Source organism: Benincasa hispida, chromosome 8 (assembly GCF_027475165.1).
Source record: "Benincasa hispida cultivar pf3 chromosome 8, pf3_genome.v1.1, whole genome shotgun sequence".
NCBI lineage: Eukaryota > Viridiplantae > Streptophyta > Magnoliopsida > Cucurbitales > Cucurbitaceae > Benincasa > Benincasa hispida.
The window spans coordinates 66,748,747-66,763,829 of record NC_143485.1 but is presented as its reverse complement, the minus strand read 5'-3'; the positions used below and the strand labels follow the sequence as shown (position 1 = coordinate 66,763,829).

Genomic DNA, 15,083 nt, shown 5'->3' with positions numbered 1-15,083 from the left:
AGGGATTCTACCTAAAGGTCTCTCAGAAAATCTAACCTTTTGTGAACACTGTGTTTTAGGAAAAGCCATAAGGTTTCACTAAAGCACAACATACCACCAAAGCTATCCTAGACTATATACACTCTGACCTATGGGGTCCAGCTCCTACCATTAGCCTAAGTGGCTCAAAGTATTTACTTTCTTTTACTGATGACTTCTCCAGAAAAAGTTGGGTATACTTCCTTAAAAATAAAGACCAAGTGTTTGATAGGTTTAAGGAATGGAAACTCATGATAGAGAAGCAAACTTCTAAAGAAATTAAATACCTAAGAACTGATAATGGACTGGAATTTTTAGTGAAGAGTTTAACAAATTCTGTAAAGAAACAGAAATAACTAAGCATAGGATTGTTAGATTCACTCCTCAACAGAATAGAGTAGCTGGAAGACTAAATAGAACAGTCATGGAAAGAGTTAGATGTCCTCTCTCAAATGCAATCCTTAGTGAAAAATATTAGGCTGAGGCAGCAAGCTACACTATGTACACCCTAAATAGGTGTCCTCATTCCTCCCTAAACCTTTTAACTCCTGAAGAAAAATGGACCTCATATCCACCTAACCTAGAAAATCTAAGGGTATTTGGATGTGTTGGCTATATTCACCAAAATCAAGGGAAACTAAAGTCTAGGGCAGTAAAGTGTATGTTTGTTGGGTTCTCTGAAGGTGTCAAAGGATTTAAGATGTGGAATCCTATTGAGAAAATATTTTTCATAAGCGGAGATGACATTTTTAGAGAAAAATAGATGTTTATGCAAAAAGAAAAGACAACCTATGAAGTTTCTAATAGCCCTAATACTGCTAGGATTAAGGTGGAGACACTTAAAGATTCTTCCACTAACCATAACCCTCCTATTGAAACTGAAGAAGAAGAAGAGGATATCTCAAATAAGAGTATTGGGAATACTGAAGTTGTACCTGATCTAAGTCAGTATTCTTTGGCTAGGGATAGACAAAGAAGAGTGAAAGTTCCTCTAGCTAGGTATACTGAAACTAACTACATGAACCTAGTCCTAAATTCCACAATAGCTCCTAATGACCAAGAACCAACCACTTTTGAAGAGACAGTAAACTGCCCTAATGCCAGGTCTTGGATTTAAGCTATGTGTGAAGAAATGGAATCACTCACTGTCAATAATACTTAGACCCTAGGCCCTCTTTCTAAAGGATGCAAACCTATAGCCTTTAAATGGATATATAAACTAAAGGAGGGTTATACGAAAGAAGAAAAGCCTAGGTATAAGGTAAGGTTAGTGGCTAAAGAGTTTACACAGAGGGAAGACATAGACTATTCTGAAATCTTTTCACTGGTAGTAAAACAAACCTCTATTAGACTTCTTTTATCTCTAGTTGCTCAGTACAACCTTTAACTAGATCAACTAGATGTTAAAACTGCTTTCCTTCATGGAAATCTAGATGAGGTTATCTATATGGTTCAACCTAAAGGGTTTGAAGAAAGAGGAAAGGAAGACCTATATTGTCTCCTAAATAAGTCTATATATGGTCTTAAACAATCCCCTAGATGCTGGTACAAAAGGTTTAATGATTACATAGAGAGTATTGGATTTCAAAGAAGTTCCTATGATATTTGTTCTTATTGGGTTTTATGTCCTAAAACTCACAGTTTGTAAAATAATAAACATTTTCTATTATCAATATACTTGTTATTGATCTCATAAATTATTTGAAAGTCTAAATCCAATAAACTAAGACTCATAACTATTATATGAGTACTTGAACTTTATGTGGAGACATAAGAGTGGATCGGGTTCGAGTAAATAGTCAAAATGATCTATGGTACATAAATGAGGTTGGGTACCTTATTCTAGTAACACCATTGGATGCGGCCTACTCTTTAGTCGTTACAAAGATTTGTAAAGTGCTACATACGATGTGATCCTAATTCGTACATGTTATGACATGAGGAGTGGGGGCGTCCTATGCAATGAGTTTTCATAAGATCAGGACCAAGAAATAAGTCACTCTTACTTTATAACGCTGTTTACTATTTAAGATTGACTATTTCACCTAAATGACCTAGGTAACTCGATCTTAATCCTAAATTAACTATGAACTTCTGTTTATTCGGGATTGCCCTTAGATTTGCATAGTTGAGGGTTGGCTTAACAGCACTAGCTCAATAAAACTCCCATTTCAGGGGTAAGACCGGATAGATAGTTGAGGACATAGGGTGCAAGACGGAGTTCACGCCTAGCCGATTTAGGGATAGGAGAAAGGTTGTTCTCTCAAGTACTGAATCCAGGTCTTGAACAAGGGGACCCTCTCACTGGGCTGAGAGAGTTTGGTTTGGTGATTAGATCACAAACCAGTTGTTCATTAGAGGATTAGTAGGGAATTGAGGAATAAGACGTAATCTCGGGGGTAAAACAGATATTTGACCCAACTGTTATTACGAACAACCTGTGAAGGGTCAACTTGCTGATTATGGTTAAATCATTTGGACATAATATATCTACAGTGAAGAGAGTGCAACTATGGGCTTTAGTGAAATAACCCATTAGTTAACGAATGGAGATTAATCTGGTCTAATGAGTTTAGACAATTAATCTCGGATAATTGGAGCCCATGATCTGTAGGTCCGCAAGATCCTCTTATTAGCTCGTAATAGACTAGCTCTAGAATAGCATGATAAGTTAATTTGAAACGTTCAAATTAGAATTAAAGAAATTAGTAATTATATGAGATATAATTGTGTTTAATTTTAGAATTAAACGGAATAGGAGAATTTATATATTTAAATATGATTTAAATATATAAAGATGGATATGTGTTAAAATTAATTTAATACTTGATATTAAATTAATTAAGTTTCATTTAATAATTAATTTATGAGATTAATTAAATTTTCATTTTCTAAATCAAAATTTGTTTTTTAGATAAAATTGAAAAAGGAAAAAAAACTAAAACACAAAATGAAAAAATGGGTTTTTCCATTATCCATCATTTAACTAGCTCACACATATAGCAATATTTTGCCTTGTCTTCTCCAAGCATGAGCTGCAACTCATGCAGCTCTTCTCTTTGCATGTTGATCTGCAATATAATGAGAAGATTGGAGTGAAAATCGGGCATGCAATCTACAGAATTTTGAGAGAAATTTCGGTTTGAAGAATGGTTCTTCAACAAAGGTTTCTGCAGTGAGCTTTTCTCCTTCATCCCTTAATTCAATCTTGTTTTGATTCTTACAACTCAATCTAGAGTACCAAGAGAATAGTGGGGAAGATCTTGAGGTGGTCTACAACAAGATATGGAGAAGATTGCAACTGGATAAGGAACTTTGAAGAAGTTCTACAAGAGGTATGTCTTGAAACCCATATGCTTTATATTATGCCAAAGTTTGTGAATTTAAGTGCTTAGATGATCCTTGTACTTTCGCTGCTGTTCATACAATCTTACAGTTCTTATATTAATTCGTCTACCTATAAGGACAAAGTCTATCTACTACTCTATGTTGATGATATGCTACTAGCAGGGAAATCTAAGGAGAATTTAATTCATGTAAAAAATCTCCTAAAGAGAGAATTTAACATGAAGGATTTGGGTCAGTGTAGAAAGATCCTTGGGATTGAAATTCAAAGGGATAGAACTTCCTCAACTCTAACCATTAACTAACTAAGCTACTGTGAAAAAGTAATTAACAGATTTAATATGTCTAATACAAAACTCGTCACTATATTTATTGCTAGTCATTTTAAACTTTCCTCAGAAAACTCACCAAAAGAAATAGACATAGAACATTTGACTCAAATGCAATCAATTCCATACAATCAAGCAGTAGGGAGTCTAATGTACTTAATGATATCTACTAGACCAGACCTATCATACAACACTAGTCTTGTCAGTAGATGCATGTCTAACCCTGGGAAAAGACACTGGGAAGCAACAAAATGGATTTTGAGAAATCTAATTTGGTCTAAACAGTAAAAATTAACATATCAAAGTACTGATGAATAAAATTTAGAGCTATATGGATATGTTGATTCAGATTTTGCAGGTGAACAGGACAAAAGAAGATCATTAACAAGTTATCTATTCTTATTTGGTCTTAATTTGTTGTGTTGGAAAGCAAATTTACAGTCAATCACAACATTATCAACCACATAAGCAGAGTACATGACTTTATCAGAAGCAATAAAAGAAGCATTGTGGTTAAAGGAGTTGATGAAGGACTTTGGTATTAATCAAATTGTAGTAAAGATCTACTGTGATAACCAAAGTGCCATTCACCTATCCAAAAATCCTCAGTATCATTCAAAGACCACATAGACATTAAGTATCATTTTGTAAGAGACAGAATAGAGAAAGGAGAAGTCGAGATGCTTAAAGTTCATACCACCGAAAATGCAGCCGACATGCTTACCAAACCTGTGAGCAAACTCAAGCTAGCAAACTGTCTTGGTCAGATCAGGTTCAAGCTTCCTGAAAAAGGGTGAAGACATGTTAAATCTGGAAGGAGAAGAGCTTGCATGTTGAGCTTAATGTGGAGATTTGAAGAAAATAAGCTCAAACATTCAACATATTCAAGAACTATTCACATTTCTTTAACTTTTACAGTTTGTTATTGTAACTACTTGTATCAGAAAATAGTATAAGTACTCATCATTTACAAATTTCGTAGAATACAATTACAATAGCTTCAAGAAAACTTGAAATCTGTAAAAGAAAAATCTGTGACTTAGCTCTCGAATAATGATCTCTCCTCTTTCCCGTGGATGTAGGCATCATTTTACCGAACCATGTATATCGTTGTGCAGCGCTTCTCTTATTTTTTTCTTCTTCAAGATTGCATGCTTTGTTCATCAATTGTTTACTCAAACAGTCGCACAAAACAAACAGAAAATTAAGGTTAGAAGAAGTTCTGCAAAAATCGAAAAGAGAGAATGAGAGAGCAAGAGAGAGAGAGGAAATTAATTATGAAATTATCACCCATCAAAATATTTTTTTTTCTTTCACTTCCATCAGGCGAGGGTCAGTGGATCAAACCACGTGGAGCACATCAGCTGGAAGTTCGTGGACAAACGGTAGCCAAGTATTCTACCAAACCAAAATTCTTTTGGGGCAAAATAATTGGACTCACGAAATTGATTAGCAAGAAGGGCCTTATCATTCATCATTTGGGCTCATTTTATTCATTAAAAAAGAAGCAGGCCCAACAATCTCCAAATCTCTTCTCCATCAATCCTAAATTTTTGCAGGGTCATCATATTCCTAATCTGGATACTACAACGACTAATTATCATCTTGATGGTTCAAATCAAAGCTTCTTCGTTTGGTGGTCGTATTCTTCAACTTCTTTCCATTGCATCTCGTGATCTGGAGTCTTTAGTACGCCAAATTTAGGAGAAAAAGGTTGAAGTGGATGAGGTTTTACTGGTCATGCGGTCTGTTTTATCTCGGGATGCAGTGCTTCGTCTTCTCAACAACGATGTTGATGCTCTTGTTTTTTTTACAGCCAGAAAGGGGGAGTTGTTTGTGGTTTGGTTTGGTGGAGGTTTCTAACTTTTTTCTACTCTTAATTATGATGTGTTTTTGCTCTGGGACTGATATGTTTCAACTTGTTTTGTGTTTTTCTGTTGATGTTATTACTTTTGTCAAGACTTTCTTTTAGATATTCGTGCTTATTGTTGAATGGTAATTAGTTTTTGTTCTGCCTATAAAAGAAATTTATAAACCAAAGGAGGATTTTTTTTATTTTTTTTTTAGATTTGGTTTGTTGGCTCTATTATTTTCTCTAAGACAATGGTTCTGCAGATGTCTCAAATAAAGTATTAACATTTAGTTGTGATATCAGAGTATTTTCCTACAAAATATTTTCCATATCTGGAAATATCTAATTGTGATATTTAGTCTGATACTTTCTTTTTTGAAGCATGACTTTTTATTCCAAATGAGGACTTATTTTCTTTATTGGGTTCGTTTATTTAATGTGAGTTTTGCAAACCATTTAGGGTTGTCGTGTTTGTGTAATTGAGCAAGACGTTCTTTTTTATTCTAGCCGAACTATTCTACATCGTATTCTTGCTTTTTGCTCACTATTTTGTTGTGCATGTTATTCATCCATTGAGAACAACACTTTGAAGAGTTTCAAGGTCTTAGGGGGAGCCTAAGCCATTGCTACCAGAGAAGGGATTCTCAGTCTTGGGAGGAGCCTAAGACTCAGCTTCAGAGAAGGAGTTCTTTGGCTTAAGGGACCTAAGAGTTGTTGATGAAGGGAGTTCACAGATCCAAGAGGAAGATAATCAAGTCGAGAGGAGTCTTACACATTGTCAGGTGTCGAAGTGTCAAATGCTAATATTAACATACATAGGGAGAGCCTAAGCTTAATTGAGAGGGAGTCTCACATCTAAATATCTTTGGACTTTCAAAAATCTCAAAAATATCCTTAAACTTAAAAAAAAAAAAAAAAAAAAAAAGGAGTTCAAAAAATACCCTTAATACTAATATATGAACAGAAACGGTTGATACCTCATTGTAAAAGTACCTACAAACTTTTAAAAGTTGCATTGGTACTCTTACCTTAAAGTTAAAAACGCTCTTACAATAAGGGTATTAATGTAATTTTTTAAAGTTTAAGAATACTTTTTAAACGAGTATTAACAGTTTGTGTGAACATTTTTTTATGTTTTTTTTTTAGTCTAAGGATATTTTTTAAACTTTTGAAAGTCCAAAGTTATTTTTGAAACAATACATTAATAATTTCCATCTAAAACTAACGACAAGGGTATTTTTTTTAATCGATTTTAAAAGTCTAAAGGTATTTTTGAATCTTTTAAAAGTTTAAAGATATTTCTGACACAAAATACAAAATTTAGGAATCTTTCATTTAATTTAGCCATATATTTATTTAAACGCATTGGTTTTCTTTATTTATGACTTTATGTTTCCATGTAAACCATTAGTCGTTGTTTCTAGTAAGAAACTTGGCTTATTACTAATAGTTATAAATCATTAAGGTGTCGTGTCTTCTAATGATCAAATCCTATTAGATACTAAAGGAAAGATGCTTTGCATATGATGTTAGAGAAAATGTAGTTGTGTGCTGAATATAATATAATCCAATATCTTGTCAATCCAAGTAAACCAATTCATTTGACAATTCGCTTCATTGTGGAAAGATTACATAACTATCCATCAAATCAAAGTGTAAAGCTAAATGGGTACAAGTCTGTTGAATGAATAAACCAGAAGTTCATTCCTAGTCCCGTAAAATTCAATTCTATCCATTTTGTTGCTCCTATTCTCTGTACCATCCAATGAATATTATACTTGTTACCTGTTCCTTATTTTCTGTCGTAGAAAAAGAAGAGAGTTGTCTCTGAAATTTTGTCAGAGATCTCATATTAAGTTTGTTTGAAATTTCACATGGTCAAGAGGGCAGCGTACATGAGCTGGTTCCATGTATCTGGCAACCCAGGAAGGCACCAGTGACTGCAATCTGTGCCGGCATGCTCGCCGCTATAACCAGAGGGATGGGCGTCTTTCCTTAGCTGAGAGAGCGTGGTGATGTCCAACAAGTAGACAGGTACTTTTATCCTACTCAATACTCTATTTACAACATCTACAGCTGGTGGTGCTCCTGCTGGATACATTGATCCGGTTAATGGCTCACTCTCTCCATTGCAATTCTTTTTTGGTTGATTCCATTCCTTCCCCCTATTTCATTGCCGTTCAACTTTTAGTTAAACTTGAACATAATGACAAACCAATAAGGAAGTATCTAAAATATTTGAACCCAATCTAAAGCTTAAGCTTTCTCTATTTGGTGTTTAACATTAAAAGCATTTGGGTAAGCATTTGGGTAAGCATTTGGGTAACCGTGGAGTCCATAGTCTAAGGAGGTAATAACTCATGGAAGTGATGATTTTTTAATCTAAGGGTTTCAAACTCTTTGGACTAAACAAACAATAAAGTTAACAACTCTACCGCTTTAACTCTGGTTCCTTAGTCCAAACATGCCTTAAAAAACATCCAACTAAACTATAGGAATGAAAATATGAAAATATCTCATTCACGGCTAGCTTGGAAGCCTGCATATATATATATATATATATATATATATATATATATATAAAAGGTGTTTTCTAAAAGCTTAGAATCATTTCCCTGAAATTGATTTCGAAGGTTAAAGTCCTCTTTGATAACTATTTGATTGTTTGTTTATTTTTTTTCTTCAAAATTAAGCCTATAAACATCATTTTCATCGATTAGTTTCTATGTTTTGATGTCAACATGTTAGGAATGTTTTCAAAATCAAAGTCAAAATTTAAAAACTAAAAAAAAGTAGTTTTCAAAAAAAAATATTTTTCTTAGAAAGTAACTAAGAGTTCAAATATTTACATAAGAGATTTGAAAACTATGAGTGTAGAAAAATAAACTTAGTTTTCAAAAAAAATTAAAAAAAAACTAAATATTAAGGTCCCGTTTGGTAACCATTTTTTTTTAAGATTAAATATATTTCATTCATATTTCTATGATGTGCATTTTTTTAAGTATAATAATTAAATTCTTAACCAAATTCTAACAACAAAAACAACATTTTGAAAGCTACTTTTTTTTAGTTCTCACAATTTGGCTTGGTTTTTTAAATAATTGGTGAAAAGTAGATAACAAACGAAAAAATTTGTGAATAAAAGTAGTGTGATAGTTTATTTTTAAAAAAATAAAGATTAAAAAAATAAAATAATTATCAAACGTGTATAAATGTCTACCCAACAAAGCCTAAAAATTACTTACATATAATGGGTTGGCGAGATTCCTTGGAAGAAGACCTTTGTTTTGGTAGGATCGACATTGAGGTCAACCCATCTGGCCCATGTGGTCAATCCCTTGTAAAACGCTACCAAGCGGTCCATGTCTTGATACCGTGTCGTCCCGTCCTGTATAAAATCCCACCTGCAAATGACACAACTCTCCTCTATTATATCCCTTCCATTCAAGCTTGGATTCCAAAAAAAAAAAAAATTATGAAAGATAAATTTATAGTGTAAATAAAGGGAGTATGGTGGTAGTCATGCTTACGCTTGAGAGTCTCCTTTGTGAGTCCACCAATGCCAGGAGTTGAAAACCAAAACGTCCATTCCTAACCATGCCCTTCCAGCCTCGATGGAGTCTAGTTTTAGGACTCGACCAACGTCCTCTCTCACTATGTCCACAAGATACGGTGTCCGATATAGGAGCAATGTTACCCCATAATCCTGTCCAAACACAATTTTATTTTACTTATTTATTGCCAGCATTCTGTCCATTAAATCCTATTGGATTCAAAACTTGAATGAATTATAAAATTAACCATTAAAAAAAATTAATTTTATCACATCAGCATCCAAAATTAAGTTTCGCAGCGCAGAATAAACCATAAAAGCACCTGAATACAGAACCAAACTAATTAAATAGATTAAGAGAAAAAAAAAAAAAAAAAAAAAAAAGAAACCCCAAATTTAGGAGGGCCAAAACACCCAAATCTAACTAAAAGTGTCCTGACACAATGAAAACTTATTTAACTACTGAGAATGTCCGAAACATAAAATAATTTTATATATTTTAGATATAGAAAATGATAATTATCCTTATGACCATTTTTTTAAAAATATGTTTGGTTGATTTCTGTCGGTCTTTTGAGTAAATTAGCGAGAAATTATGTCCCTATTTGATAATCATTTTTTTTTTTTAAATTAACTCTATGGATATTATTTTTACCAATAAATTTCTTCGTTGTTATCTACTTTTTACCAATGGTTTAAAAACCAAGTCAAATTTTGACAACTAAGAAAATTAGCTTTCAAAAAGTTACTTTTATTTTTGGAATTTGATTAAAAATTCAACCATTTTATCTAAGAAAGACAGAAATCATTGTAAGAAACGTAAATGTTATAAACTTAATTTTAAAAAACAAAAAAACACAATGGTTACCAAACGAAAATTATAGAAAAAAATAAAAACAAGACAAAAAAAGTTGTAAGAAAACAAACATAATTGCTTATTAAGTTGCGTCTCAATTCTTTATTTTTCTAAAAGAAAGAATTGTGCATCATTTCTTACCATTTCTTTAACAATATTCTTTTATCTTTCTTAATATAACTTATGAATTCTTAGTCAAATCTGAAAAAAAAAAAAAAAGAAAAAAGAAAAAAGAAAAAAAAAAGAAAAAGAAAAAAAGGAAAAAAAGGGGAAAAAAATTAAAAATTATTGTTTCTAGTTTTCAAAACTTGATATAGATTTTGAAAACAATATTAGAAAGTAGATAAAAAAATGATGAATGGATATGAAAGTAGTATTTATAAGTTCAATCTTTTAAAATAAAATACAATGAGAAAAAAATTAAAATCTCATTTGATAACCATTAGAATTTTAGTTTTTTATTTTTAAAAATTAAGCTTATAAATATTACTTTTATCCGTATGTTTTTATATTTTATTATCTACTTTATATTAATGTTTTGAGGGAAAAATATGCTTTTGGTTATAAGATCTCAAAATATTACACTTTTACTCTTAAATTTTGAGTTTTATTTCTATTTGATCTTTAGATTTGAACATTTTACATACCCTTGAATTTTGAATCTAGTTTTTAAATTTTCACTATGAATTTTCAATCGATTAATCTAAAATAATTATAAATTAAAAATATAAAATTAATTTTAATAGCTATGAAAAAAATTAAGAAAAAGTAATTAACTATAACTCTTAAAGTCTTTTAAATTAGTTAATCAACATTAACACAAAAATTGAAAATAAATCATGAGTGATTTGAAAGCTTAAGAATTAAATGAAAATTAAACACAAAATTTAGGAATAAAAGTTTAAGATTCTGAAAAAGACAAAAAGAGAACCAAGACGAGTTTTAAATTTTTTTTGATAATTTGACTAAAATTTTGAGTGTCCGCGCGAAATCTATAATTAAAAAATGGTAAAAAAAAATACATAAATTTAAAAATACAAAAAGAAAAAGAAAAAAATTAAAATGAAATATCGGCTCAACTTTTCGAGCTAATCACTCAGAAATATTATTTTTCTTATTAAATTAACAGAGGCCTTATCCGACATGTCGCCATAATGTTTTTTTTCTTAGAAAAATAATAGAACAGAGAGCACCGCAATCCGCCACCGTCACTGTCAGCGAATTTGGTCGAAATTGCCCATCACAGGCTGTCAGTGGATTTGTTTCGGCGACGTAATACACGTGGCCACCGAAATTGTCACTCTCTTGCGGGCCATACGTGGTTGAAGGAGTCAAATAATTTTGATGCAAATAAAAGCTTTATATTATATTAAAATACTAAAATATAATTTACCAATTTCACAATAAAATAGACTAGAGCATGCATTGCTCGCTGTCCCGATGAAAATGAAAAGATTCCCATCCTTCTATTTAGTTCTTAATTACTTATTTCATCATTGGACACAGATTCTCCGTCTCATAAATGTTTCAAACCTCTTCAATCTATGACCATATTTGATTGTTTACATAAATGCAAACCTCGCAAACTTTACTTCATAAAACATCAGACATCATTCTTATTTATCTTCATGTTAATTTAAAAAAAAAAAAAAAAAATGAAGGATATATTACTAACTTTTAAATTCATACATCAAAGTGAAACATTGATATGACTTCCGTATCTAAAGATTAGAGGTTTAATCTCCCACCTCGTAATCATACTAAAAACAACTTCTAAATTTATAGAAGTGGTTTGATAATTATTTTTATTTTTATTTTTATTGTTTTTTAAACTTGTGTTTCTTCTATTCTTATTTTCGATGAATTCTTTGTTATGTTTTTTTTTTTTTTTAAAGAAAAATAATAAGTTACATAGGGGCATCTCAAAAAAGTAAGCTACAAACGTTTTTGCTAAGATTTTGAGAGAATTTTTAAAAAGTAAGATTATTATTAAAGTTGGTTAATATAGTTAGTTCAATTTTAATTTATTACTTTCAAATGCCCGTTTTAATTCATATAGTTTCATAAAACTTAAATTTAGTTCTTGCAACTATTTTATTGTTATTATTTTCCTTTTTTTTTATCTATTTACATTTTCATTATAATTTTGAAAATAAACATATATTGTATTTTCTTGCATGAAAATTATTTTTATTATTTAGCCAATTTCAATAATAATTAATTTTGAAACCCAAATTTTAGATTTATTGAAAGTAAGAGAAACTAAGGGAGTATTTGGAGGCCGAACTTCAAGTGGTAGTCTACCATATGTTTGGGAATCCAATTATAATAATTGTTGTTTTCAATTATTATAAGATATAATTAACTATAGTATTATTACTAATTCAAATTTTTGTGTTTACTATTTTCTACCCATCATCTTTTTTTTCATTTTGTTACAATGTTTAATATTTCCTACTTAATTTAAAATAATATGCATCTCAAACATAGACTATTATAACCCAAACTAAAATAGTCTATATTTTAAGCACACACTATTATAATCAACACAACATTCCATACATCCCCTACATTTGAACATTTGAAAGTACATAAACTAAAGTTATGCAAATTCTAAAGTATATGGATCAAAATAGTATTTCAACAAAATAATAATTATTAAATAGTAGTTAATTGAAATAAATTATTAAGCACATCGATGGTTCTTTTAGGGGCGTTTTGGGCAAGAAGTTGGTTATAGTTCTAGGTTATTATAGTTGAGTTATAATAGTTTGTGTTGAAGGTGAAATTTTTTTTTTTAATTTAGATTATAGTAGTATGTGTTTGATACATAAACTATTTTAGTTTGAAAATAAAATAGTAAACATGGTAGCAAATTGGAATTTTGAAATATGATTGACGGTAGCTAATTAGGAAATACAAAATAGTATTTATTGTAATAAGTTGTGGTTATTATGAGTTTAGGATAGTTGTTACTCAAAACATACCTTTATTCTTCAACATATACCAACGCCAGTTGGCTACTAAGCATCGATTTAGTAAAGCAAAAAATTTTACAAACATAATTATAAGCTAAGATTTCAAGAGCAATTTAAAAAGTAAGCTCAACATAAGAAAAAAAAATCATTAATAAATAAACTAAATTTTGATAATACAAAAATTAAATTATAAGTTTGGTCTCAATAATGTAGAGATTCTTGTATAATAAAATTATAAAACAATAATCATGGTTAAATTACTTTGGCCATTAGAGCTTAATTATTTAATCTTATAATAACTTCAACCGATAAAGTCAACCTCATAAAGTGAATAAAATAGTGCCCGAATCATTAAGGTCTCATTTAATAACCATTTTTATTTTTAGATTTTAAAAATTAAATCTGTAAATACCCTTTTTAATTTTAAATTTCTAGTTGATATCTACTTTTTACTCATATTATAAAAATTAAGTCTCATATTATAAAAAACCAAGTTAGTTTTTAAAAATTATATATATATATATAATTTTTAAAACATATTTTTGTTTTTAGAATTTAGCTAAAAAATGAACTATTCTACTTAAGATTGATACAAATCAGGATAAGAAAATGAGAGAAAATATGCATAATTTAAAAAAAAAAAAAAAAAACAAAGACCTTTTTGTACCTATTTGATTTTTTTTTTTTAAATAAGCTTATATATACTACTTTTAACTTCAAATTTTTCTTTTGTTATCTAGTTCTTATCAATAATTTAAAAAATCAAGTTAAATTTTAAAAATTAAAAGAAAAAAAAACTAGCTTTTAAAAGATTATTTTTATTTTTTAAAAATTATTGTAAAAGGTGGGGTGGAAATAAGCTTATGTTTTTTTTAAAAAAAAAAAAAATCGCCTAAAAATATTGTCATTAAAAAAAATTAAAAAGAAAAAATAAAACAAAACTAGTGAATTAAAATAGAGAGAGTAAAAAGTAGAGGAAAACCTGAAAGAAGACAGAGGAGATAGAGTCCCTTCTGACGAAGCTGGTTTTGGCATTAGGCACCGACGCTTGTAGCATACACGAAAGCGATTCCCACATATTCAAACTCAGTGAGTCCCCCACAAACATTATCTTTTTCCCACTCCATCTCTTCAGAAGATCCACCCCATCAAATCTGAAAAATTCCCAAAAACCCATTTCAAATTTTTTTTCCTATATACCCCTCTTTACTTTAATTATTCCCCAAATCTCCCCCCAATTTCCGGAAATTTTAACGACAATTTCCCCCAATTTATATCATTACCCCATTACCCTTTCCACAACCCCATCATTAACCAAAACATCATAAAACAGCCTTACCAGAAGAAGGCCTACAAAAAGTAAAATAAAAAAATAAAAAAAAACAGAGACCATTTTTATTATTTGCAGTAAGAGAGAGAAATTACCTTGGAAGATTACATGAGTCGGGTCGCCAAGAGTATTTGAGGTAAAGGGAATCGGGTCGGCCATATTTTTGGCAGTCAAACTCGCGGTCGATGAAAGGGCAGGCAGAAGAATTGTAAAGAGGGAAAGAGGGGTCTATAACCCATCTTCCTTGAAACAAATTACAATTACTTGCTTGTTTTCGTCCTTTCAACATGCTTCGTTTGTTGGTTCCCGCAGCCTTTGCTTGCAACCAAGAAGCTTGAAGAAGAAGAAGAAGCAGAGCTAAAACCAGTCTGGCCCCAAAACCCATTTCTTGTTTTTTTTTGGGCTCCCAAAATGCTTGCGAATGACTCTGATTGAGCTATGAATGTGAAGCTTTTAGCATTGGCTCAGGTGAGTTTATATACGAAAATGGCAGCCTGAGTGAGTGTGAGAGAGAGAGAGAGAGAGAATTCACATGCTTTGGTAACGTGGGTTGGGAAAAATCATTGAGATTTTTCAACATTATTGGGTTAAAATAATGGATAGAGAAAACCCAATTAAAATGCAATCATCTTTTGGCAGTTTAAGGTTAAAAAACAAAAGTATTTTAAAGATAGTTGGCACAAAATAGATGTAATTTAAGATCAACTCAAGTATTGTTCTAAATATTAAAGGAAAAAAAAAGATTTAGTAGGTGACAAACTGTGTTATAATATCTAAAAAAAACATTTGAGATATTAAGTTGATTATTATAGCCTCTAACTA

The 15,083-nt window shown here is 30.7% G+C and overlaps 1 protein-coding gene across 1 annotated transcript; it reads right to left on the bottom strand.

Moving 5' to 3' along the window:
* Positions 1-7,117: 7,117 nt before the first annotated feature.
* TBL37 (TRICHOME BIREFRINGENCE-LIKE 37) lies at positions 7,118-14,997 on the bottom strand. The gene is made up of 5 exons (XM_090316617.1): positions 14,357-14,997; positions 13,914-14,085; positions 9,075-9,250; positions 8,790-8,948; positions 7,118-7,709 (listed from the first exon to the last, which is right to left on the bottom strand). Exons 1-5 carry the CDS (start codon positions 14,644-14,646, stop codon positions 7,415-7,417), a joined length of 1,092 nt encoding a protein of 363 aa, XP_090172743.1. The 5' UTR covers positions 14,647-14,997; the 3' UTR covers positions 7,118-7,414.
* Between the last annotated feature and the right edge of the window lie 86 nt (positions 14,998-15,083).